At 50.1% G+C, this 26862-nt stretch overlaps 2 protein-coding genes across 3 annotated transcripts in view; one reads left to right on the forward strand and one right to left on the reverse strand.

Moving 5' to 3' along the window:
* Positions 1-26862, forward strand: part of PKD2L1 (polycystin 2 like 1, transient receptor potential cation channel) — a 118506-nt gene that overhangs the window by 38447 nt on the left and 53197 nt on the right. The window lies entirely within an intron of this gene.
* On the reverse strand, positions 2977-16610 carry LOC100346046 (stearoyl-CoA desaturase). Its single transcript, XM_002718649.6, has 6 exons — positions 16400-16610; positions 15662-15944; positions 13167-13297; positions 11164-11369; positions 9541-9773; positions 2977-6947 (listed from the first exon to the last, which is right to left on the reverse strand). The coding sequence occupies exons 1-6, from the start codon at positions 16421-16423 to the stop codon at positions 6748-6750; spliced, it is 1077 nt and encodes a 358-aa protein (XP_002718695.1). The 5' UTR covers positions 16424-16610; the 3' UTR covers positions 2977-6747.

The raw sequence follows: 26862 nt of genomic DNA on the forward strand, positions 1-26862 counted from the left end.
AAATGCCACAAAACTATACGCTTTCACATGGTTTTATGTTATGTAAATTCCATTATAGTTAAAATGTTTGTGCATGTATATATATCTGAAAGAAACAAATAAACCCACTGAAAGATGATTTTCTACTGTCCAGAATTCTCTAAGGAATGAGAAAACAGCCATGGATCATTCTGGCCCCTTCACGGCCCAAGTGTTCATTTTCTTCTTTGCTCATTTCCTCTCTTTGTTCACCAAGGTTTTTATTTTAATTTTTAAAGATACTTTTTTAAAAGATTTATTTATTTATTTGAAAAACAGAGTTACAGAGAGGCAGAGAGAGAGAGAGAGAGAGAGAGAGAGAGATCTCCTCAAATGGCCACAGGGCTAGAGCTGGGCTGATCCAAAGTCAGGAACCAGGAGCCTCCTCTTGACCTCCCATGTGAGTGTAGGGGCCCAAGCACTTGGGCCATCTTTCACTGGTTTCCCAAGCCATAGAAATGAGCCAGATTAAAAGTGGAGCAGCTGGAACTTGAACTAGTACCCAAATGGGATGCTGGCAGCTTTACCAAATGGATGACAGCTTTACCCACTACACCACAGTGCCGTCCCCTCACCAAGGTTTTTAAAGCCTCATCTGGCCCTCGCTACTCACTGCTCCCTATTGGGAAATGGCTCAAGAGAGAGGCCCTTTTGGCTGCATCGAGGAGGTCCTGGCCTGGGCAAAGAACCCTGTGAGTCAGCAGAGCCCACACTGAGCCCTTGTGAGCCCTCTGTGGCCTGGGTGTGGCAGACTTGGGTCCCCAAAGTGGGAGGTTCGTGCTTCCAGCAACCCCATGGAATTCCTTGGAGCCTGTGATTAGGGCTTGTGGCATTTGCCCCAAAGTTAATGTGTAAGAATCAGTGTTTTGCCTGTGGCAAAAAATGTTAAGTACAAGTCACAGAATAGGACTCCCACTCCCTGTGACATTTCACAGAGTCACACAGTCAGAATTTAAAACAAGACGTGAGATCTTTCCAGCTCTTTGACTATTTAGCGCAGGGAGTCATTTCTGAAAGAGGAGGCTGTCCTTGCAGAGTGCAAGACCATGCAGGAGAGTGGGGGTGCTGGGAAAGAGAGGGGAAAGGTCAGGCAAGTTGCTGTGGTTTGACAGGACCACTTAGCACTCAGGCACGGGTGAGGAGGAAGGTGGGTCCCTGGGTGGAGTGAGTTGGGTCTTCCTGGCAGAGGAGGCATCCCCAGTGTGTGCATGAGTGAAGCTCCCTGCCATTGCTACCCCAAGGAAGGGCCACACCAGGCTTTGCCTCTGAGTGTTAGTGACTATCACCGTTCCTATACTTGGATGTGTGAGAGATGTAGGCTTCACTAGTTTTTCATCTGCTCCATGCCCAGGAGAGCCAGGTGTTAGGATCGCGGTTCTGGAGCCAGATCAGAGCACCAGGCTCACTCCCTCACAGATTTCTCCCTGAGGCACAGGGAGAATGTGGTTTGCTTTAGAGTGGTGACTCCAAGCTCCATCTGAGTTATACCATGTATCAGTCCTCATGCTTTTTCATGACTGAACAATATCTTGTTGCATAAACTTACCATATATATGTATTCATCTGTTAATGAACATTTAAGTTGTTTCTACTTTTTGGTTTTTACATCATGCTTCTATGAATATTCATGTACAAATTTCTGTGTAGACATGTTCTTTTGGCCATATATTTAGGAACAGAAACACTAGATCATCTGTTCTCTGTTTTTTTTTTAATGTTTATTTATTTTCATCCATTTGAAAAGCAGAGTGACAGAGAATACAAGAGATAGAGAATGATCTTCCATCTACTTATTCACTACTCAAATGCCCACAGATAGCAAGGGCTGGGTCAGGCTGAAGCCTGGAGGCTGGAACTCCATCTGAGTCTCCCTCATGGGTGGCAGAGGTCCAAGCACTTGAGCCATCATCTGCTGCCTCCCAGGATACATTAATAGGAAGCTGGATTATAAGCAAAGGTGTTGGGTTGGCATTGTGGTGTAGTGGGTTAAATAGCTGCCTGGGACACTGGTTCAAGTCCTGGCTGCTCTACTTCAAATCCAGCTCCTGCTAATGCACCTTGGAAAGCAGTAAAGGATGGCCTAGGAGCTTGGGCCCTGCACCCACATGGGAGACCCAGAGGAAGCTCCTGGCCTCAGCCTGGCCCAGTCCTGACCATTGCTGCCATTTAGGGAGTAGACCAGTGACTAAATGAGGCTAAGGACTAAGTGAACCACCCCTGTTGTCTCCCAGCTGGAAGTGAGGGCTGGAGCCCGTGAGTGAAACTCGGGCACTCTGATGAAGGACGCCGGTGTCCTAACCAGCTTCTTAACCACTAGGCCAAATATGCCCTCCACTCGGCCTATTTTTACATTGGTTACTTGTCATTCTGTTGAGTTGTAAGAGTTCCTTTTATTCTTTAGTTATTAATCCTCTATCATATATATGGTTTGCAAGTAGTATTTAGCAAAAGCTAAAGGTCAAAGGAAGCCTTGTGCTCATGAAGCCCTCCTTGCTCCTGGAAATGACAAACTTTCTCTGAATCCATTTCCTTCTTGTTTGCTGTGGTGCCATAGAATGCTTGGAACTTGATTTGTTCCCTGGAGGGGAGGACATTTTAGACAGAAATGAGCTGGACTGCCCAGAGGTTGCAAGATCAGGAATGGATTTCCCAGGCCTTGTGTCTCCTGCTACTTCCCTACTCCCTCAGGGTCTCTGTCTTGGGTCCTTGGGACCATGTGACAACACAGGGGCAACCTGGCTACCCCCAGGCTAAGGCGCCAGAAGGTGTTAGTGTTTGATCTAATGGCAGCAGTCTCAGGTTTGCTTCTGCCTAGAGTTTAACCTAAAGTTACCTCTAAGAAGGGTGGGGCAGATTCAACTTTTTTAATTTTAAAGGCACAGCACAGAGACAGGGTGTTAGGCCACAGGGGCAGGTCCCAGGAGACTGAATCAGAGCCACAAAACTCCAAGACAATGGTGCAATCAGATTCATTTCCCTTTTATTGTGAACCAACACAGTGTCCGATCAGTACAACTAGCTTCAGAGTTGACATGAATAGAATTATTGCAAAATTATTCTTAGGTCACAGATAACTCCTGTTCCACATAAAAAGGGAAAATCCACCCAAGCAAGGGAGAAGGGTCCTGCACTTGCTCTCATGGCACTGCGGATGGTTCTCACATCTCTCAGCAGTTGAGTGCCCTTACCCATCTAATAGATTAATTCAGTCTCAGGAGAGAACATTGTACACTAAAGTGAGCATCTGGGACACAAGAGCATACAAGTTCACGGTGGACACTGCTACCGTGGAGATACTCAGGACTTGGAGAATTCTTCTACGAAGGATCCCAAAATGCTTTATAAAAAGTTATTAGTCCTGCATCAAACTGCCCTTTTGGTGTGAGTCAGCATTACGATACCCATTTTTACAGAAGGACAATTGAGGCACATTCTAATAAAATGACCTAAATAGGGTAACAGAGTAAGTCAGTGGCACAGTAGCAGGCCTGACCTTAGCCACCAGCGTAATCTGGCCACCTTACTTTCCTACCTTTCACACTGACCCTTTTGAGGTACACTTACAGAGAATATATGAGCATCCTAGCAAACCAAATAGAAATTTTCCTTTTTAAATGTTACAGGCATCCTTAAATCTAAAGACAAATTGTGAATTGAATACATTCAGATTACTTCCACAGTTCATCAAATGTGGGCACTTAGCTGAAGCAGCCCTCAGGAAAATTTCCCAAATGAAGCCAAGGGACTCCTGAAAATTGTTAGACCAGACATTCTCCAGTCAGGTTCCCTTGTCTACCTGCCACTTCTGTGGGCTCACAGGTGCAAAGAGATTCCGCTGTGGGAGTGAGGGCTGACTCGTGTGCAGCACAGATTAGAAAAGATGTAAGGCACTAGAATAAGTTGTCAGCACGTCTACAACGCAGGACTATTAGAAATTCTCCTGTTGATTACATCTGAGTTACTCATTAATGTATAACTTTAAAAACTTGAAAATATTGTTCCTAACTCAGCAGACACACCCAGGCTTCCACGCCCAGAGGCCCTCAGGCTGAGGTCTCCATTCAGCCCTGTGTAGATTCATGCCATAAATCAAATCCATGGGACAGGAATAGAAGAGAAAGTTGATCACATTGTTCATGTATTGTAAAGCAGGCTTCTGATGACCTGTACAAAGGAACTGCCCTACAAATACTTCCAGACGACAGGCAGAGCTCAGCAGATGTAAACAGTGATCTGCCATCAGATTCCTTTCTGTTGAGTTGAACAGCTCAAAAGACAAAGATGCCTTTTATCCTCTTTGATCCCTGTGGCCTCTATTCAATTAACACAGGAAGGGCCCTTCTCCCTCCCACCATAGGGCTCAGCAGTGGACAGTGTGTGACACTGCGCACTTCCAGTGGTGATAGAGCGAAGCCAGGCTTCTGCACTAATGGCTGAGGGACTGGGACAGGAGTCCAAGGATCTAAAACACTGAGGTTCTGTTTCCTAGATTCTTCTATACTGTTGTCTGCCTTTGGCTGTGTGGTAGGGAAGGCTGGTTAGTCAGAACAGAGAGTCTGTTCAGCAAGGTGTGGTTTCTCAGTTACCACATCTCAACCAAAGCTGCAGCACAGCCTGCTCCAGGATCAGGGTCTCCCTTGAAAATGAGGCACTTGGGAACTGGGCCTTGCTGCTTGTGCTTCCTAGCAAGGACTAGGCATCCTCCTCCTTCTACAAGCATTGCTCTGTCAGCTGGGAGCCCTGCTCAGTGGGGCCACCTGACTGAGCAAACAGGGGGCACTCAACGTGCTCTCTGCTCTGACCAGACACAAACCCTCCTTGGCTCCATGGCAGCCTCATTGGCACAGCATGAGCATTTGGCTTGGCCATGTATCATGAGATAGGAACCAGGGATAGTTCTGGGAGGCTTTGCCAGCCTTGTCCAGAGCCATCAGTGTGGCAGAGAGAGGAGGTACAAGGCCTCTAGAGGCACAGAAAAGTGGAGCAGCTGTCCTTGCTAAAGAGAAACAGAGGTCTGGGGCCCAGAGTGTTGTGTCTGCAGGAGGAGTTGCCTGGGCAGCAGTTGTCACTGCCTCTGAACACATGCAAGGCTGCCTGACCAGAGTCAGAGACGATGTCAGAGAAGAGTAAGAATAAGATAGGGCAGGGCCAAAAATCAAGAATCACTGTGGCAAATAGATTACTACCTTGCTTCCCAGGCATTCCTATACTCTAGGCTAGAACTTAAAAGAGCAAAGAGTGAATGAAGAGGCTCATATTGTTGACAGACAACTGCACAATGTTACTCATTCCCAGGAGAAGCTGGAACTAATGAATGAACGTGACATTGAACTTGTTTCGTTAGGACACCCAATGACCTACTCTCTTCTGAACCCATGGCAGTGTGGGTAGTTATCACTTACAAGCTGCCTACAAACCCTGTTGTCAGCTTCTCCATTCTCTGCCAGCCATAGAGGGTGGTGGTCACAGGTGGGAGGATCAGACAAATCAGCTAATTCCTCCTATCCTTGAGGTTTCATAAACATCCCTCTTTCAAAGAAAAATATTCCAGGGGAAATATTTTGATGTTCTATGCAAAGGACATATATATCTCTATGTATTTTTGTTTGACCAAACTCTACTTCTTGAAATTCTTCCATTTTTGGATATTTAGAAATGCATAGTCATCATTCCTACCAACACCAAACCTCAAAACTTCTTATTCCATGAAATAAAAAATCTCCTTATTAAAGAGCTCCTTCCCCAGCCATGAACACTTTTACTACACACTAAATGCTTCTTCTTTGCCGAAAGCCTGCAGGGGCACTGAGATTTGCTTGTGTGTTCTACCAGTGCCAAGCTCCAGGCCACACCCTACTCATAGTCAGCAGAAAACAGAAATGTGAGGAGGGGCTCAAAGTCCTGGCTAGGTAGACAGCTGTGTGTCTCATCACAGCAAGACCTTCCTCTCTGCTCATCTCGCACCTCGACCCCACCCTCACTTATCAGTCATGCCACGGCAGCTAACCTCTCCCCTGACAGTTTACCTGCAATTTACCTACTATACAAGCTTTGTGCCTAGTAAAGTTATTCTTCCATTCTATCTAGCAAAGCCTGGCTGATAATAATTAACAAGGGATTTCCCAGAAGACTGTGTTGTCCTCTGGCTCAAGCAACCTACCTTAAAGTTCTGACAGCACAAGGAAAAAAGAGTTACCTATGTTTTGAAATCTTAAAAAGGCTGTGTAGGCTTTGGAAGGTGGACACCAACCAAGAACTGACCAGCTTCTTGTTTAAGAAGCAATTAGAGTTGAAAGGAAGGTGATAGGAACAAAGCAAAGAAGAGAATGGGAATAGAAAAGAGAGGAAGTCAGACAAGAAATACGTATCAGCTTAGCATCATAAAGGTATAGTTGTTGGTTTCCAATAATTTTTTAAAGAATGCTCAAATTTATTCTCATGATTAAAAAATTGACAGATAAAATTTTATGTATTTCTCATGTACAACATGATATTTTGAAGTATATATATGTATATACATATATATGAATGATTATAACCTGGCTAATTAACATATGGATTACCTAAACAAGTTATCAAAAATTTTTGCATTTTTTTAAAGAATACTATGCTGGAATGGGTTAAGGTCAATATCTTTAGCGTCCTGGGAGCATTATTCAGTAGTTAATAAACAGAACAGTGAACCTCTGCCTGGCTAGCTTTTGGCAAAGAAGTTGAGGAACTCAGAACTCAGCCACTCTTGTAGCTTCCGTCTCCAGTCCTTTTAATCCTGGCCAAGATGGCAGCCTTGGATACTTTCTTCCGGTCATAAGCCAGGCCCAGGACAGCCATGCAGTCGATGAAGAATGTGGTGAAGTTCATGTGCCAGCGATACTCACTGGTGGAGTAGTCGTAGGGAAAGGAGTGGTGGTAGTTGTGGAAGCCCTCACCTGCAACAAAAGCAAGGAGAAATGTCATGGAGCTTGGGTGGATTCCTGTCTTCCTAGCAGTGTTCCTGGAATCCAGCAGAAATATGCTGCTGTAGAATGGACAGAGGGATGGATCTGGTCTCTTACTCTATAGCAAGTGGATCCCCCTCAAAGCACCTTAAGAAATGATAGATGAGGCCGTTGTCACCCCTACTTGGTTTCTCAGAGCATGTGTGAGTTGACTGTGGAGCAGGGACTACTGCTGAGAATGCAGTGTCGGTTGGCAACCTCCAGAGCTTCAGGAAGCATTGACCCAAGGCCTGAAAGGCTGTGTGTGTACGTGTGCTGGGGTGCAGAGGGGAGAGTCCAGAATGAGGAACTTGGGCTCTGCTGTTACAAGTGAGCAGAGGACCCGCCTTCCCCACAGCAGCGGCACCACCATAAGGGTGGGAGCTTCCAATGGAACAGGAGGCAGTGGCCAAACATAGAGGACAGGAGGCCAGCCCAGGGCTGCGGTTTCCTCAGCCTCTGCTGGCGCAGAGTGGGCCGCTCTGCCTTCTCATTCTTCCAGCTTTGACTGGGCTGGGGGTGGTGCTGATAAGATAGACATTCTCTTTGGAAAGAAGAAACAAATTGCTGAAATATTCCCTCTGACCTCCGAGATGCTGAGAATTCTCGGGACAAGAGTTTCACATGGACAGACAGAGAAAAAGAAATTCTGGACTGAGGACAATTCCTGTAGTAGGTAAAGCTGTGGAGTCTCTGCAGAGAGAGGTTGGCGACTCCTGCCAGGTCCCCTCTTTCTGAGCTGCGTCCAACAAGGGCACCCTGACCCTTGTCAGGCCAGGGTAAAGGGAAGCCAACAGAGCGGCTGTTGGGCCTTGTGCAGATAAACACACTGCAGATAGAGAGGGAATGACATCGATGGCCAGCAAGACAGCATGTCCAGCAAAGGCAGTGACCCCACCCAGGGCATCTCAAGGTGTGTGCTTCCTGTGTGACGCTGCTCACCCCCAGTGGGAGCTGGGGAGAGGGTGGGCAAGCCCAAGACTAAGGGTGCTGATGGAGGACTGCTGAGCCCCTGAAATGAGTTTGCAGCAAGGCTCTCAGTGAGCACTCACCTGGCCCACACGTACCACTCGTAACACGGAGTGAGACACAGATGCAGAGAGAAAACAGAGGAGGATCAACGGTGGAGTAAGGATCAGGGCAGCAAGAGACAGCCCAAGGGAGGCTCAGGGAGAAGGCCAGCTGTGGTAGATAGGATAAGCACATGGCCCTGAGCAAGGTGTGTCCAGAAGCAAAACAGAAAAGCAGAAAACAGGGCCAGGGAAGAGCAGAGGATGAGGAGATAGGGAGGAAAGCAGCAGGCATGGAGAAGTGAATGAGCACACTTTAACTGGTGATCTTCAACAGGCTGCAGTGGAGGACGCTCACCATAGACACATTTACAATACAGGGCACATCTCAGTGCAGAAAATGCCATAGCTATAAGCAACTGAGGTATATACAGCATAGGTGATTTATTTCAAAGTAAGAACATGCTGAATGAGAGAAGGTGCCCCGAAGGAGAAGGAAGCTGAATGAAAGTCAAAAGTGATGGAGAAAGCATGCTTTTAATAAAATGGTAAATATGAGCAGGTTGTGAATACAAAGGAAGATATTAAAGAAAAAGATGAGTGTTAGGCAACGATGGGCATAAATGCGAGTGGTGTACTTGCCTAGGTTTTATTGGATGATCATTAGCAATGATCATTGCTGAAGGAGGTCACAGAGTCTGCTTAGGAAAAACTAACTTGAGGCATTAATCCAAATCTATATACAACAGAAAGAGAGATAGAAAAAATAATGGAGACAGTTGATAGAGAATCCTATCACCTTCATCTCTGACAATTAGGATTGGAGTTATGGGGAGAAATAAATTCAGGAACAGGCAACATTAGATCAATGAGCAAGAATTTGAGATCAAACTAGCTCTCTATGGAGGAATTCCTAAGCCATGCTAGGAGAATCAGTGTTCCTAGGATAGAATAGAAACAGACAAGAGAAAAATAAAAGATAAGAAGGGGGAAAAAAAGAAGAAGGGACAAGTTGGGAGTCTGATGCTCTTCATGCTGGAATCACCAAACAATAAGGCATGGCTCCCACTTGAAAATATGGTGCACATGAATATAACAGGGAGATGAAAAATACATTCAGTGGGACATGGTTTAATTAAATCAGTCATGTCTACATTTTATGTGGCATGTTTAAATAGAAAACATTTGTCTCATAGATCACTGTGACGACCCCATTGTCTTATGCTTCCCCTTGGCCATGTAAGACTTTAGGCCAGTAAAACGGAGAATGGGAAAAAGAGAACTCAAAATATCCAGCATTTGGAGATGGCTTGGAAACCTAGAATCATAGCCAGTAATTTTTTACCCTTTAATTTTCATATAATACCTATTGCCTCAATGCCTATTGACATTCATATTACTGCATACTTTATTTTAGCAGAAAAAGTGAGATTAAAAAGTGGCCATGAAGCAGAATAATCTGTGATTTCTAATTCCTAGGCTAACCCTAACCAGCAGACCACTGGACATGGTCTTGCTATGCACTGCTGACTTACCCACAGCTCCCAGAGAAACCAGGATATTCTCTCGGGATTGAATGTTCTTGTCATATGGGCGATATCCAAACATGTGGGCAGCGCTGTTCACCAGCCAGGTGGCATTGAGCACTATGGCATAACGCAGAAGAGTGGCCACGTACAAGCTGTGTCGAAAAGTTTCACCCCAGAAATACCAGGGCACGAGTGTGGGCAGGATGAAGCACATCAGCAGGACGGCGGGTTTGTAGTACCTGCATGGGGAGATCACAGGCTGAGCCGGGGCACAGGGGATCCAGACCTGCCCCTGCTGTCCATGCTCCCTGGGCTGGGCCACCTCTTCTCCCTTGCTGTGAGACAGGGGTGGGCATCTGTTGGGCATGCCGTGATAGGCCCTCACTCTGTGGATGGGGAGATGAGGAGGGTACAGGACTTCTCTGAGGTCACTGGGAACCAGCACAGCACAGATTGGAATGCCTGCCTCCTGGCTCCAGTCCACAGCCTCTGTCCACTGTGCACAAGGCCCTGGTGCTAAGTTCACAGCTGAGATCCAAACCCCAATTCTGGATCAGAGATCCCCAGCCTGGGCCCATGCCCATCTGCCTTTGGGCTCCTTGCTCTTGCCCATCGAGCTCTTGTGGCACACGTCCCTGTTTGGTGTCGTGCCTCCATCTCCTGTGACCGCCCTCTAATTCTCTGCTCTTCTTTGCCCCCAGAGAGGCACTGAGTGGCCTTGATCACCTGTGTGTCTGTCTGAATGCCTGTCCCACTCTCCCTTCTCCCTGGGGACGTGGCCACTGCCACTCGGCAGAGTGATTCCCTGCCTCCTTCAGCAGTCACATCCTCGCTGCATCACGCCCTTCCCAGTCCTGCCTCTGCTTCCCCAGCGTGGATCCCCTGACCCCCTAACTGCTGTCCCTGCCTCTCCTCTCTGGTCCTTGCTTTCTGGCCCCTGTCCTGAGAGTGGCCCTTCTGAAGCAGACCTCACGCTGCCTCTCTGTGCTCAGACCTGTCAGTGCTTTCCTGTTGCGCCCTAAGTCACAGCCCAGGTCTGCCTTTAGGACCCGGTAAGAGGGACACAGTCTGTCTGCAGTGTGGGTTCTGTCACCCCCTGTCCTCCAAGCAGGAGCACCCGTGGCTGGGACACCTGGGTGCTGCAGCTCATTGTCCTCTTTCTGTGTGCACTGTCCCTGTGCACACACGCTAGTGAACATCCCTGTCCCCCAGTGCATTCTCATCCTGCTTCCTTCATAAACCCTTGGAGTTCTCGCCAAGCCACCTCTCTGTCTTCTGTGCCGCTGGTGGTTCAGAAACTGTTCTGCCTTGCGCCCATGGCTATTTGGACCTTGGCTTACCGCTCCAGCCCTCCTAGACTACAAACTCCTTGAAGGTGAGGACTCAGCTACATGCATTTTTGTGTCATTAATGTGTCCACGTCAATGAATTCTTGTACTCAGTTGGTTTAATTAAGGTAGCTCAGAGAGGAAGAGCCAGTACCATAGTTTATGGTGGTGGGCCTGTAGGATGTTAACGTTTGGGGTTTAAAAATGGTGATTTTGAACTTGCAAGTCCTTGGAGAAAAACTGGGGTCCCCACGCTCCAGGGGCCGGGAGCACATCCCCAGCTCCATCGCCCCTCACTCACCGCCTCTGGAACATCACCAGTTTCTCGGCTTTGAGGTCTGACAAGTCCAGCAGAGCGCCCTTCTGCTTGACCGCAGGGTGTTTGCGCACAAGCAGCCAGCCCACGTGCGAGAAGAAAAAGCCACGGCGGGAATTGTGAGGATCCGCGTCGGTTTCTGAGAACTTGTGGTGGGCACGGTGGTCTCGGGCCCATTCAAACACATCGTTCTGGAGGGACAGAGAAAGGGATGCAGCCTGAGCGGACGTCCTCTCAGGAGAACTCTCGGCAGAGGTGTCTTCCAGGCGCAGCTCACAACACCCAGGAGTCTGGGCCCCTGAGGAGTCCTGGTGCCGCCTCCCCTCTGCCCCACCCCTGCCACTGAGGCTGAAGGGGAAGGGCCACTCATGCTCCCAGGACCACGTGGCTGTGCCTGTGCCCCCTGCAGGTGAGGTGGTGGGTAGAATCGAGGTGAAGCACGCAGAGCCCGGATGGTTTCACTAGGAATGAACACTGCACTTCCGTAATAAGGAAGCTTACAGCCTGATTCCTGGGCTTTGAGGACACAAGGCAGGCCATTTTGTGCGCTAGGGTCCTGATCAGGGATAAAACTGCAGGGAGGGGCTGGCACTGTGGCGTAATGTTACAGCTGCTGCCTAGAGTGCCGACATCCCATATGGGTGACGGTTTGCGACCTGGCCACTCCACTTCCAATCCAGCTCTCTGCTATGGCCTGGGAAAGCATAGAAGATGGACCAAGTCCTTGGGCCCCTGCACCCATGTGGGAGACCTGGAAGAGCTCCTGGCTCCTGGCTTAGGAGCAGTGCAGTTCCAGCTATTGCAGCCAGTTTGGAAGTGAACTAGCGGGTGGAAGCCCTCTATCTCTGCGTAACTCTGACTTTCAAATAAATAAATAAATCTTAAAAAAAAAAAAAAAAAACTGCAGGGAGTTCCATTCTGGTGGCAAGAGACAGCTCACACAGCCCAGTGCCAAGGCTGGCATGTAAATCATGGTCGTGACCACATTGCTCAAGAACCTCTGGGCTTCTCTGGACTCATCCCATATCCTTTAAGAAGGTACCAGCAACTGGCATAGGGCACAGTGATTACAATGCCTCTTGAGAGGCCTGCATCCAGATCAGAGTGCCTGGTTTCAAATCTTTTTCTTGATAGGAACTGTCAAGGTATGAGTTGTTATAGTGGAGATGATTACATAAATGTGCTAAGTAGCCTGGATATTGCCATGATAAATAGGACTAAGTTGATTTCCTTTTTCTCTTGCTCCAAGCTAAGTCCCACACTATTGCTGTCTCCTTTGCCCATTGCTATAGCTTAATAACTTTCAGAGTCTCTCTTCCACAATTCCCTTCATTCTGTCTCTTCTCTTTGCCTGAGAATCTTCAATTCCTGACTTAGCCATCAAGGCAGCGCAACACAGGACTACAGTGTTGGGCTATGAGCCTGCCAAAGACTCAGTTTAAATTGGGGATTATAATAGTACCTACATCATAAGAGTGCTGTGAGGATTTGATGAATTAACCTTTGTCAATAAAAGCTTAGACGAGTGCCTAGTATACGATCCTTACTATAAATCTGTTTTCTATCTGAAAACCACAGACTGCATGATTCTGTGAAACCGATTTTAATCCCATGGAGTCCTAAAATGTTCCAGTTACAGAATGCATTTCCAGTCCACATCTGCCCAGAAAGCCAGGCTCAGTCACTGCTCTGTGGCTCCTTGGGTTGAAGGGACACAATGGCCGGCCAGAATAACGTGGGGACCTTAGGCTCAAAACCAATCCTGCACATCAAGAGTGTGTCCTGCTAATCCCCGTTGCCCTTCCCAGCGACCCAGAGCAGTCTGCATGCTTTGTGGACTTCAGGACTGAGCCTGCACGTGTGACACAGGGGAGAGCAAAGTGCCAGGGCTGTCGGCGCAGCTCCTCTCCAGGTGCCCACCCCTCCATTCTGCTCCCAGGCCATCGAGAGGGTGGAGAAGCAAGGGCTGAGCAGCGCCAGCTTCTTACCTGGAAGGCCATGGTGTTGGCAATGATGAGGAAGAAGCGCAGGGGCAGCCGAGCTTTGTAAGACCGGTGGCTCCACAGGCGATGCGCTCCTGCTGTGATGCCCAGGGCGCTGACGAAATAATAGAATATCCCTGCCAGGAAAGACAGTGGGTATCAGCGAGCGATGCCAGTCCTGCCTGGGAGACAAGGACGCTGTTCTGATGCTAGAGTCTGTGTCTCCTCTAGGCTTCAGGTGAGCGTCTGCTTCCGTCCAGGCCTGCGGTCTCAGGAGGTACCAGATGTAATTGCCAACCGGGATGCAGGTTGCTGGTGTACCCATCACTCTCTCTGTTCAGTAGCCTGAGAGGCAGGGGCTGAGCCTTGGTAGAAACTGGGAACTATGTTTGTTTCCTAAGGAAGAGCTAGCTGGTGGGTGACTACGGAACTAGTACAGGTAGCAATACCACACGTCGCAGCACACTGTACCTGCTCTTGTGTGCCTCTGCAGCCACAGAGAGGAGCTTCCTAAACACCTCCTCCCCCACCCAACTCTCCCTCCCACAGGAGGCAGAGTGGCCCAGTGGCAATTCTCGCTGCATTCCCTCTGAGCTGCAAGTTAGGCCCCAGGGGACTCGGTGACCTCAAGCCAAGTGGCGATGGATAACTTCTTCCCGGAAACACAACCTGACTGCCCTGTACCCGGAAAAACCGCCCTTGGACCACAGCCCTGCATTCACCAAGGAGAAAGAAAATGGCTTTGGGCATAAGAGCAGGAACAACCTGCTGGGAAGCAAGGAAGATTCCAGAGTTGCTTCATGCTGCAGACGACCCTGGCAAGTTGACAGAAAAAGCACGCAACAGCCCCTATTAACAGGCCATTGGGAAAAGAGCCCAGCACTGTGGTGCCTTCTTGGCAGCATTTTCAAATAGAACCCAGGAGTCGCTGCTCTTTGCCTTCTCCCTGGCAGAGATTACTAACGCACACATAGGTGGTTGAGCAACGCCTCATAACTCTGGTCCTAAGAAAGACTCGGTGGTTTTCCCTGTGGCCCTGTGGCCCTCAACGTTGCCAGAGGAGTCTCTTCAGCCCTGCCCTAAGGGCTCTTCTGAGGCTCCACAAGGAAGGAGGTAGAAGCCTCTCCACATAGCTCAGTCATGAGAACAGCTGCGATGAGCCCCACATCACCTACGAAGTACGACGTGCCTATGGGAAGAAGTGCTGTGGCCCCCAGTTGGTACCAGGGCAACAGAAAAGACATCCTGAGAAAGGACATGTTGGCAGCAGCATTTCACGGCGGTACTTGCGGTCTTTCCTATGGAAAGGCTCAGAGGACTTTTCTAGTTTGTTCTCACAGCTTTGGGATGAGCTGCTAGGTTCCATTAGACCGACCTGCCCGTCCACAGAACCACCCGCTAAAATGGGCTGTGAGAAAGTACGCCCGCAGGAGACTGCTCAGGAAAACCTCACGTTGTCTTCTGGAGAGGGGCTCCTGCCTCAGTGCCCCTAAGCTGGGTCTGCAAGGTTCCTGCAGCCCCATCCAGACTGAGGTTTCGGGGGGCAGAGGAACTGTCTGTGTGGACTGAAGGCACACAGCCCTGCTGTGAGGACCATCCCCACCCGCACCGGCCATGTGCATCCCTGAACAAAATGAGCTAAGGGAAGGTCAGGGACAAGTTGGTGGCCAGCTCCTGCCCCCAGCAGCCTCCGGGCTCCAGTTGCACAGGGCCCTCTTTTCTGACCCGGTCAGGCTGTCCCTGATGAGAGACGGGAGGGAGCCACAGAACTAGGGGAGAGTGGGAAGAGCTGGGGCCTTGGAGCTTCACAGCATGAGCACAGAGGGCCCGGAATGGGCGGCACAGGAGATGGAACGTGAAGCACGTGCATTCTTCAGCTTCCGAACACTTGCTAGGCTGTGCGGCACCCTGGAGACAACATGAGCAAAAGAGCACCTCATCTGTGTTCCATGTACCGTGCCTGACACAGGAGCCTTCCTCAACCTCCTCCATAAAAAACGGAGCCTGGTCTGGCCAGGAGAGAAGACTGAAATAGTTCCCTGGGTAACAACCTCGCCTTGCCTCCTTTACACTGAACTCTGCCTGAGCAGCTTCCCCCTGCTCCCTCTCCTGAGCGAGCTCCTCATACACCATGAGGACCCTGGTCTCCACCAGGCTCCCGGGCCTCCCAGGTCGGGGTCCTGATTGTCTTGTGGCTGGCAGGGCTGGCACAGGAATCAAGCAAACGACTCAGAGAAGCTCTCAGGGACAGCTGACTCTAGCACAGGTCCACTCTTCAGTCATGTGGCACATGGTCTCCGGGCTCCCTCCTGAAAACCCAAGTTAAAGGACCCCCAGAACTGACCCGCTGCATCCCATCGGCCCTCCTGCATTCCATTCCCAGTCCAGACAGGCTCTCAGGCAACTGCGGAGAACTGGTTGGGAAAACCCAGGGATCCTGCCTCACTTGAGAGCAGTGAGAAGCCTGGACACGGGCTCAGAAGGGCAGGGACGCTGCTTACCCCAGAGCCAGGTGCGGAACTTGCAGGTGGGAACCAGGGTGATCCCGTACAGGGCTCCCACGTGCAGCAGAGCCATGAGGATGATGTTCCTCCAGACGAACTCCAGCTTGGGCCTGGGGCCCTCCTCGTCCTGGTAGCTGGGGTCGTAGATGTCATCTTTCATTTCAGGGCGGATGTCTTCTTCCGCCGGTAGGAGTGTCTTCTCCAACTTGCCCTCTCCACTCTGCAGGAGCCTGGAGTGGGGTGCGGTGACGGTGGTGGTGGGGGTGTAGGAGCCAGAGACCTGGCCAGGAGGGGGAGAGGAAGAGGGTCAGAGCAGGAGACAGTGGAGGCAGCAGAGGCCACTTCACTCTAATGCGGCAGGGGAGAGGGGGGAGGGGAAAGTGGGTGCTGTGCGCGTGCAGGAGGCAGAAGTTCCCAGGAACTGTACAGAGGAATCGGGGTGAAACCTGGAGGTGAAGGAGGAAGGAAGGAGGGGTGAAGCACTCGCACCCCAAGGACACACTGAGGAAAAGTCGCAGGTACACAGTTACCTGCAGGACTGCGTCTTTCTTGATTTAAAGTTTAAGAATCAAAGGTTGGGGATTCAAGCCCCCAGAGTCGAACCCACATCTTCAAGCAGCTGATGCCGGTACACCTCGGGACAGATGGCTCTGGGCTGGGCCCCCACCCCAGTCACCTCCAAGTCCCAGCCCCACCAGCGACTCCCGAGTTCGGGGCGGATGCTAGGAAGCTCACCTCCTGCAGCAAATGGGCCGGCATCTTGCCTCCCGGTTGCTGATCCCTGTCGCGAGGCTGAGTGAGCAGTGGAGTTAGGGAACGGGGGGAACAGAAGGTAGGCGTGGGATCCGGAGCCCGCTGGAGCGCGGCGATCTTGGCGCTGCGATGGGTCGGAAGGCTTTCCCGCAGCCGGGTCGTGCGATCGGGTCCGCGTCCGAACCAGCTGTGCAGCGATCTCCTCGGGGCTGGGGATTTAAAGGCTAAGAGCTGGCAGTTGATACCCACGTCCCGGATTTCCTCAGACCCCTCTCATCCGCGGCCAACAAGGGGCAAAGTGCGCAGGGCTGGGTGACCGAGGAGCCCCGCGTGGAGGTGAGGGCGGGACAAGGGAGGGGACGGAAAGGTGGGGCGGCAGCGACTACTGTAGCCACGCAGAGATGCTGCGGACAGCAGCGCCGCGCCGCCCCTGCCCAGCCTCTGCCCCTGGGGAAATGCTAATGAGGCTTCAGTACTCTCTGGCGCGTCATTGGCCAAAAGGAATTTGGTGCCACCTCGGCTGCCACTGCCATTGGCTCGGCGCAATCTGCTGTTCCGTCCGCCTGCGCCGAGCTCCCCCTCCCGCTCTTTCTCTCCTGCCGGCGCCCTGCGGCCTCGGAGGTGTTCCGAGCCTTCTCTCTGCAAGGCGGAGAGGACCAGGTGCTGGAGTAGGGGTGGCGCCAACACGCAGAGCGAATGAGGGAGCGGGGCGTGGGTTACACAGGAAATACCCGGGAAGCTGTGGCGGCGCCCATCGCTCAGCCCTGCCTCCAGTCTTTCCATTCCCCAGACCCTAGGAAGGGGAAGCTTGGCTTCCACTCCCGGCATTGAGGCTCAGGAGACTGGAGCCCCCCTCCCCCCCCCCATCCTTCCTCCCCAGAGTGCAAGGATAGGAGGCCGCTGGGGAACAATGGCAGGGTCCCGCCCACAAGTACTGCGATGTGGACCTCGGAGCCGCGCGCACCTCCAGAGCCACGCACTCAGACCCGCGCATCTGTGCGTCTGCACGCACTCCGCGGGCGCTGTGGGGGCAGGCGCCTCCGCGAGCCACCCAACAACTGTGCGGGACGTGTGGGAACACCTTCAGGTTGTCCGGGGAATGTTGGGCGCCTCTTCCTGGAGACAGGCAGGACGCCCCGTTGCGGGTCTGCCCAGCAGCATGGGAGAGGACTGGGTGTGGAATGAGAGGAGCCTGCAGGTCTTGGGAAATTTTGTTGCAAACTCCGGTGACCCTGTGAGGTGGGCTCTCCCTGAACCCACTGGAAAGAGAAGCCGTGGGCAGATCCCAGAAGCTGCCCATGGTCACAGCAGCCAGGCAGTGGTAGAGAAACGTGATGCTGGAGGCCCAGCTCTTAACGCTGCCCAGGCCCTTAGTGTGCAGGCGCCCTAGGAGATCTGACCCACGGACCTTATGCCTCATCTTGTCTGTGCCTGGGGGAGCCCCACCAGCAGAGCTGGGAACCAGGCAGGCCATGCATTCAGCCTGTCCCCTTCCATGCCCGGTGTCCTCCAAACTCTGCCCAGGAGCCCCTCGTGGGGAAAGGAGAAGGAAAGGAGTTCTGTGCCAAGGAGGGTTGGCTTCAAGGAGGGGAGGCCCCTGGGACTGCCAGGAGGAGGACAAGGCAGCTCCCCATGGGCCCTGGTCCTAGGGGGAGACCAACTCGCTGGCCAGGGAGCAGGCAGCCCCTGCAGCCCTGTGTGACAGCAGTGCTCTCAGAGGAACAGCGGGTCTGGTCATGGCAGGGAGGAGCTCAGCGTGTGGACCAGGAGCCCTCCCTGGGCTGCTGCTCAGGGTCTCTGCAGTGGTGCATCTGTCACTGTGTCACCGACGGCGGGCCTTCCTCTTTGCCTCAGTCTGTTTCCTCTGCTAGCACAAACTGCCATGGGCACGTGGCTTTGCAACAGCAGTGTACCTCTCACAGGTCTGGAGGCTGGCAAGTGCTGGGTCATAGCTCAGGGTGACCTGGGGTCTGGTGAAGGCCCCTTTCTTGCTGCATGGACGGCCGTCTTCACTGAGCATCCACGTGGGGAAGGCCCGAGATCTTTCTCAGGTCTTTTACTGGTGACGCACATGTCATTCTTGAGGACTCATCCATCATGGCTGACTTGCAGATACCACTTGCTAAAGCACCAACTTGCAGATACATCCCAGGAGGCAGTGATTTCCAGTGAACGTGGGGTTGCGGGTACACATTCATACTGCGCATTCATCAGGGAGGAGGGCTCAGGATTTCTTCTGGGGGTCTGCCTTCCACTGTGACTCAAGGTGGCCATACTGTGGATGCAGCGTCTCTCATCTGTAACTGCCCAGGCACACTTGCCTTATGTGCTCCAGAACCACCTGAAACACCAGGGTTTCCCAGAATCTGCTCCTACTTTCTTAGACTCTGGTTGACACCTGTGCTGTTGTTCTTACTTGGTGCTGCTGGCATTAATTAGGCCAGATGCCCCTGAAAGAAAAGGGGAGGCCCACCTAGGAGGCAGTGTGGGGCAGGGGTATTGCCTTCCTCCCTAAAGACAGGCTGCTCGCTGCCAGAGTGCAGGAAAATCTGGATGAGGGAGAGGGAGTTTCAGAGAGACGAGGGCAGTGCCCCTGTTGGTGTTGGGAACCAGGCAGAGTGGTGACTGGATCCTCCGTGCACATCCCACTGCTGTGGTTGTGTCACCCCCACTTCCCACCTGCCAGGAGCTCACAGGGCCCTCTAAGCAAGGCTGCATGGTAGGAACAGTGTTATGCAAAAAGCAGGAGCCTTGGTGGCAAGCAGGAGGAGGTCAGTGAAGGAAGAGAAGTTACATCTGAGTCTATCGCCCGTGTGTGACGGCCAATAGAAGTTTAGCAGGGATGAGGGAAATACAAAGCACGCTTCGGAGCTGGAGACGGCAACCACACGCTGTCCTGTGTGAACAGTGGCAGGAGGCACCACAGTGGTTTTTAAATTCCATGTTGATTCTTCAGTTCAGAGAGCAAGAGAATCAGGCCTTATCCCCCATAAGTAAGTAAGGTGTCGCTAGCAGGAGGCCCAGGACAAGCTCTTGTACACATTCAGTCCTCTCCAGTCTTCCCAGATCCGATGCTTTGGCAGAGGGTTGTTCCCATATAGGATGGGGCTGGGAAAGCAGATATCTGCTTGGTTCAGCCTCATTTCTCTGAGTGTCCTGGGATCCTCAGCTGGAAATCCTGAGGTTCCCCCTACCCTGCAGAGCAGAGAGCCGGGGGACACCATGGACCCAAACCGGTATTTCAGTGCAGCAATATGCCAGAATTCTAATTGTCCCTCAGCCACACCCTTGGAAAATTGTCACTGCTTTTGACATGAGCCTGACTGGAACATAATTTAGAATTGAATGACATTGTGCAGTGTATATTTTAGCTACTCCTGCACTCTTCTTTATTAGCATGAAAAAAATCTGGAAATGCTAACACCTGTGGGGATGAGTATCCCCTCAGAGCAGTCAACCAAGAGTATTTCATTCTGCTTCTCTAACTGGGAGTTTGTTTCCCTTTGGGGCAGAGGTCACCTCCTTTCTTGGGGCCCTGGTCACACTGTGACTCTCCAGTGTCAATCGCCAAAGCAGCACAATGACTTGAGTTCTGGGTTCATTACTTGATGAGAACACCCTTGTCCCACAGTTATGACAGCAGCATGGACAGCCTTTGTTAGAGAGGGCTTATACAGACCAGTGAACATGACAGACTCCAAATGATACAGGAGCCAGGGAATGGAATAGGTGCTTCATAATAGAAGAAACAACAGATGCCAAATACTTGAAAAAACTTAATTTGTATTAAAGAAAAAAGTGATGATGTGTAATTTATCACCATCAAAAGCTTGATAATATTCAATATTGAAGAGGATGAGATGAGACAATCATTTTTTAAAAGATTTATGTATTTATTTATTTGAAAGGCAGAGTTACAGAGAGGAAGCGGCAGAGAGAGAGAGAGAGGTCTTCCATCTGCTAGTTCACTCCCTAAATGGCCACAACAGCCAGAGCTGTGCCTATCCAAAGCCAGGAGCCAAGATCTTCTTCTGGGTCTCCCACATGGGTGCAGGGGCCCAAGGGCTTTGGCCATCTTCTACTGCTTTCCCAGGTCATAGCGGAGAGTTGGATCGAAAGTAGAACAGCAGGGTCTTGAATCGGACCCATATGGGATGTAGACAGTGTAGGTGGTAGCTTTACCCACTACATCACAGTGCCGGCCCCAGAATAATCATTCTTTAAATGGCTGAAAGAATACACTGAGTCACAAGTATGTTCAGCACAACATAATACTAAAAATTTATGACATATTACAAAAATGACACACTATGATGCAGTTCCATCATAGATATAAGTTGCATATATGGTAAGACTTCAAGAAGTTCATGAAATGTAAATGCATGGATTGCATTTTTTTTTGCACCAGAATAAACTTACCTTTTAATTTCATCTTTCTCAGAAATTTTTGAAGTAATTGTCTATATACTGAATATATATTGCAGCCAACACCAATAAAAATGTTGCTTAAGAAGCACTTCTAGTGACATGGCAAAATGTTCATACCATAATGATGTTCAGAAGGAGGACACCTACATGTGTATTTATTTGCTGTCAACAACATGAAACAGTGTTAAAGTGGATAAAAAGAAGTACTAGGTTGACACTGTGGATCTGAAATTTGCTGAGAAATCATCTGTGGACAATATAATTCATCTTGTGAAGTTTAATTTCCCCATCTGTAAAATGAGGATAATGGGGCCAGCACTGTGGCAGAGTGGGGAAAGCCACCACCTGCAGTACTGGCATCCCATATGGGGCCGGTTTGTGTCCCAGCTTCTCCAATTCTGATCCAGCTCCATGTTAATGGCTTGAAAAAGCATTGGACAATGGCCCAAGTGCTTAGGCCCCTGCACTCATGTGGGAGACCCAGAAGAATATCCTGGCTCCTGGCTTTGGCCTGGCCACTGTGGCCACTTGGGGAGTGAACCAGCAGATGAAAGCACTCTCTCTCTCTCTCTCTCTCTCTCTCTCTCTCTCTCTCTCCTTCTTCTTCTCCCTCTCCCTCTCTTTGTAACTGACTTTCAAATAGATAAATTAATTAATTAATTAATTGTGTAGGAAGATGGCAATTCCAGTAGGGGACACACAGCAAGTGCAATCATTATTATTTCATTTAAATACAGGCTCCTTCATTTTGGCATTCCAGGGTCCCATGATTTTACTCTGAGCTTGTTATTCCACTATTCATTCCACTTACCCCTTGGTGTGACTTATACCTTCCTCAAACTGAAGTCTTATTGATGTCTTTAAAAAAATGATTCATTTTATTTATTTGATAGGCAGAGTTAGAGAGAGGGAGAGACAGAGAGATCTTCCATCCACTGGCTCAACCCCCAGATAGCTTCATTGGCTGGAGCAGGGCATGGCTAAAGCCAGAAACCTGGAACTTCAGCCACGTCTCTCACATGGGTGGCAGGGGCCCACGTACTTAGGCCATCCTCTGCTGCCCTCCCAGGCACATTAGCAGTGAGCTGGATAGGAAGTAGAGCAGCCGGACTCAAACCAGCACCCATATGGGATGCCAGCACCATAGCTGATGGCTTTGCTCACTATACTGCAGTGCCAGCCCCATTTTTACTGATTTCTAAACATGCTCCATATTTTCAACTTTTTCTTCACATCAGCTCTGCCTATGAAAATAGTGCTCATGACCCAGTCTTTACCCTCCTAGATGTATGCCCAGATGAAATAAAACCACATGTCCACACAAATAAACTGATGTAAGAATATTCATAGCAACATTATTCATAATAGCCAAAAGATGAAAACAACCCAAAGGTCCATCCATTGGCTAATGGACAAATAATTTATGGTATATCCACATAATGGAACATTATTTAGCAATAAAAAAGAATGAACTGTTGATACATGCTGCAACATAATTGAACCTTGAAAATACAATGCTAAGATAATGAAGCTAGTCAAAAAAGACCATTGATTGTATCATTCCATTTATATGAAATGTTCACAATAGGCTAAATTATAGAGACAGGAGATTACTGGTTTTCCAGAGAAATAAGAGTTGGGAGGGTGATGGCTAAGGGGTGTAAGGTTTCATTTTGGAGTAACAAAAATGTTCTAAAATTAATTGTGGTGATAGATGCACAACCTTGTAAATATACCAAAAGCCATTAAATTGTATTATATAAATGCATTTCTTGTATGCTGTTAATTAATATCTCAATAAAGTTATTTTAAAGCAAACCTCTGCTCTGCCATGCCAGCAAATCTGAGGAGGAATTTGCTAATTTTCTCCCAACAAACCCTTCTGCTAGGCATGACAGAGCAGAGGGGCTTCCTTTAGGGCATCTGTGAAGGTTTTATTCCCCCATGTTTTCAGGTCAGGTAACCCATTTGGTCCTGAGGAGAGAATTCTCCTGGGAGCTTTCCTTGGGGGAAGGGCCAGGACCACCTGGGAGGTTATCAGGATCTGAGCTTTGTTTTTGCTTATGGTCCACTTGCCCTATCAACCTGTTGCTTCAACCCTGTGCCTAGCAATTTCCCTAGCTGAGTTACCACTTGGCTGTGGCTTTTCTGGCTCACCTTTGGGGCCACAAATACTGTAACCAGGACTTTGTTGTCATGGATATTTCAAGGCCTGAGTGCAGAGTAGGCAGAATTTCCACTGGGTGAGGTTGATTTCAAGAATACAGACAGTTCTCGGTCCTAATTTGAGAGCAGGTTTATCCAGAAAAGACTGAGTCAGATAACTAGGACTTCTGTCCCTTCCTGACCTTTGCTAGGGTATGGATCTCTCTATGGAATTCTTTGTCCTAGGATTTATTTTGATTTTGTTTCTCATTGGAATCCTGACAGCTGAACCATCCCCTGGACCTGAGCTGTTGCATTTACCTGACCTTTGTCTCACAGGGACACCTGATGGGAGGGAGGAAAGTACAGAGGAATTCTCTGCCTCTCTCCACTGCTAAATGGCCAAAGATATTGACCGTCCTGTCAAAATTTCTTTCTACACACCAAAAAAGGCCACGACCCACCATCGATCGCTGTCCAGTGCGACCCCTCTCAGAGCACATGATCCTCTTCCCTGCTTTAATGACCTCACTACTCCAAGCATGGCTTTGGGTTTCCCAGTCTACAGAGCCCAATGATAGTACCCTAGGATTCCCCAGGAAACCACCATCTCCTTGAAAGGGAGTCCTCTGGGGGTGCTGGGATGGGGAGGGTGGCGCACTCTCAGCTTTCCAGCAGTAGTCAACTTGTGGGACTTTGTTGTTTCTGATTTTCTCACTTCTGGCTGTGAGTCACTCTGGGCTGCAAAATCAGTGGCCACATTGGTCGAGACTGTCCTTCTTGTTGAATCTGAATACATGGGGGAGTGTTCGGAAATCTATGGGCACGTGCTTGTCTTTCTGCCGGTATCTTAGGGCCTCTCTGCTGCATAGTATCAGACTCCCAAGTCCTAGGCATCTGAATTGCTTTGTGACTGATCCAAATAACACCCTTTGCGTGTGTCAGTTACTTTCCCTATGTCTCAGCAGACAACAGTGACACAGGAGCCACCCTTGCAGAGGAAATCAGCAGGACCTTGGCAGGATGTAAATTGTGCAAAGCATGTTATTTCTGGAGCCTGTTGCCTCTTCCAAGGCTAGTGTGAGCTTCTTCCCTGGCTTGCTGTTCCAATGTGTTGTCCCACTTGGGAGATGGGGGAAAGCAGCCTTCAGTTTCCATGTTCTTCCCTTGGAGGTGGCAGTAGATACATCTAGCTGAGGTCTCTCAGAGTTTGGGGAAAGGATGAGGGCTCCAGTGATGGGCTTTCTACACATTTGTGACCTTAATCCCAGGAAACCATGGCACTCCCATGGATGCCCACTTTTTTTTTTTTTTTTTTTTTTGATAGGCAGAGTGGATAGTGAGAGAGAGAGAGACAGAGAGAAGGGTCTTCCTTTTGCCATTGGTTCACCCTCCAATGGCCGCCACGGCTGGCACGCTGCAGCCAGAGCACCGCGCTGATCCGAAGGCAGGAGCCAGGTGCTTCTCCTGGTCTCCCATGGGGTGCAGGGCCCATCCTCCACTGCCTTCCCGGGCCATAGCAGAGAGCTGGCCTGGAAGAGGGGCAACCGGGGAAGAATCCGGCGCCCCGACCAGGACTAGAACCCTGTGTGTCAGCGCCACTAGGTGGAGGATTAGCCTATTGAGCCGCGGAGCCGGCCAATGCCCACTTCTAACATGGACAGGCTCAGCATGGGAAGCTTGGGTCTCCTTTTCTCTGTTCTCAACACATTTAGGAAAGTAAGCATGGGGACACATGCCTAGAATTAGGGAGCATTAGTCTGCAGCAAGGAAGGAGACAAGAGTTTCCACTGAAGGATGGGGACCATTCCTTGGATGACATCTACCTTGAGTGTCTGAGACTGTCTGTGGCTGTCCACAGCCAGCTGTCAACAAGGAGAGAAGGATCTTTATGCAACCTGGAGCTATCACTTGACATTGTCTTCCTTTTGATCTGGGATCCCTGCAAGGACAGACTAGAAACATCTAGAAGATTCTGTCCCTGGGGACATAAAACTTACAAAAAGACTGACTGTGACCCCCAGTGTTACCCAGGAACCCTAAGGTTCAATCTTTTGATGCACGTAAGGAAAGATAATACATTCTCTTGCACTAAAGTTCGAGTCTGTAAGTGACACAGAAGAGGCCCAGTCCCTCTCCCATGTTTGGCATTTGCTGGCTACAAGCCTTCTTTCAGTCGCTGACATTTCAGCAACTCAGGATCCTGAGACTAAAGTGTCAGCTTGCTCAAGTAAACAAGCTCACCAGGACATGCTGTTATCCAATCAACCCCACAGATCTGTCCATGCATAACACACGTGACACCATCCACTGGGCAAGAGGCCAGAGCTGTAGAAACTTCCCTCATAACCCCAGACCTCTGAGGCTTTCCTAGGACAGAGAGCAATGTGAGCATCAGCTTCTGTCCCAGAGCTGGCCCTCAGCAGCTCCCTGTGCCCAGAGAAGGGAGCAGGGGTCCACACTGAGTGACAGAAGCAGACAGTGAGGAGAGATGGCTTGAGTGAACTCCCCTCAACCCCTCGACAGGCCCCATGCTAATCTGCCTGTCTAGAGACAGTCTGGACATTATTGGCTTCTAAAGATTGAGTGAAACAGGACGTAGGACACTCCCACCCTGCTGGGCAATTTAGTTCACTCATGCAGCCAATGTTCAGCAACACACAGGTGGTGCCTGGCTCAGTGGTGGAGTGGAGATGATAGGAGGCCCTGCCCTTGGACAGCTCGAGACAGTGGAGGAGATCTTTGTGGCTCTGGATGCTGGAACTCAGCACAGGGTGTTAGAGACTCAGAGAAAAGGCAAAAGCCAGACCAGCTTGGGAGAAACAGGGAAGACTTCTTGGAGAAGATGCTGGTACTCACACCTCAGGGATTATTAGAGGTGCGTTGGCAGTAAGGGCCAGGGTGTTCCTACAGCCCAACTCCCTGGGTTACATGACCTTTGTCTGTCCACACTATCCACAAAGCCTGTCTCCCCTGTCACTCTAGCCCTGTAAAGTATACAATTAGAGTGTGTGTGTGGTGTGTGTGTGTGTGGGGTACATGCCTGCATGGATGTGCATGTGTTCATGTAGTCATTTTTTTAAAAGATTTATTTATTTATTTAAAAGTAAGAGTTACACAGAGAGAGAAAGAGAAGGTGGGAGAGAGAGAGAGAGAGAGAAAAAGAGAAGTCTTCCAATCTGCTGGTTCACTCCCCAGTTGGCTGCAACAGCAGGAGATACACCAATATCAAGCCAGGAGCTTCCTCTGGATCTCCCACACGAGTGCAGGGGCCCAAGGACTTAGGCCATTTTCTACTGCTTTCCAGGCCATAGCATAGAGCTGGATCAGAAGTGGAGCAGCCAGGACTCGAACTGGTGCCCATATGGGATGCCGACACTGCAGGCAGCAGCCTTACCCATTACACCACAGCGCCAGCCCCTATAGTCATGTTTTCATGCACAGGTTTGTGTACTAGGGGAGAGGCCTTGACCAGGTCGTTCCCACGTATCTCAGGGACCTGGGCGTAGGTCTGCAGTTCAGATAGTGAGTGTGACAAGGAACAGTGAATGTTTCAGGGATGGAGTATGTGATCTGGAAACTCACAGGACAGGCACGAACAGAGAATGAACATGACAAGACCAGGGTGGCCTGACCTTGCACAGACGGCTCTTCCAGACCACAGGCCACTCCCTCCCTCCTCTGGAGTCAGCATGGGAACTTCGCACCCCACTCCCAAAGCCAACCCCTCACCTGAGCATGCCCTCATCGAGGGAGGACACACAGCGGGCAAAGGAGCCCAGGGCCACCGATAGCAAAGCAATGAGCCAGGAGGGAAGGCTTTCTTCCCTGACAGCTTCTGAGTAAGGTGGGGACGTGGGAGCCTGGCCTTT

This window comes from Oryctolagus cuniculus, chromosome 15 (assembly GCF_051225735.1).
Source record: "Oryctolagus cuniculus isolate XC-2025 breed Fujian yellow rabbit chromosome 15, ASM5122573v1, whole genome shotgun sequence".
In the NCBI taxonomy this organism is placed as follows: Eukaryota; Metazoa; Chordata; class Mammalia; order Lagomorpha; family Leporidae; genus Oryctolagus; species Oryctolagus cuniculus.

Coding starts and splice junctions, on each gene's coding strand:
- LOC100346046 (XM_002718649.6), bottom strand. CDS start 16,423: ATGCCGGCCCATTTGCTGCAGGAG. Junction 15,945..16,399: donor CGGCCCATTTGCTGCAGGAG/GTGAGCTTCCTA, acceptor CCTCCTGGCCAG/GTCTCTGGCTCCTACACCCC. Junction 9,774..11,163: donor CTGGTGATGTTCCAGAGGCG/GTGAGTGAGGGG, acceptor CTCCCCATGCAG/GTACTACAAACCCGCCGTCC.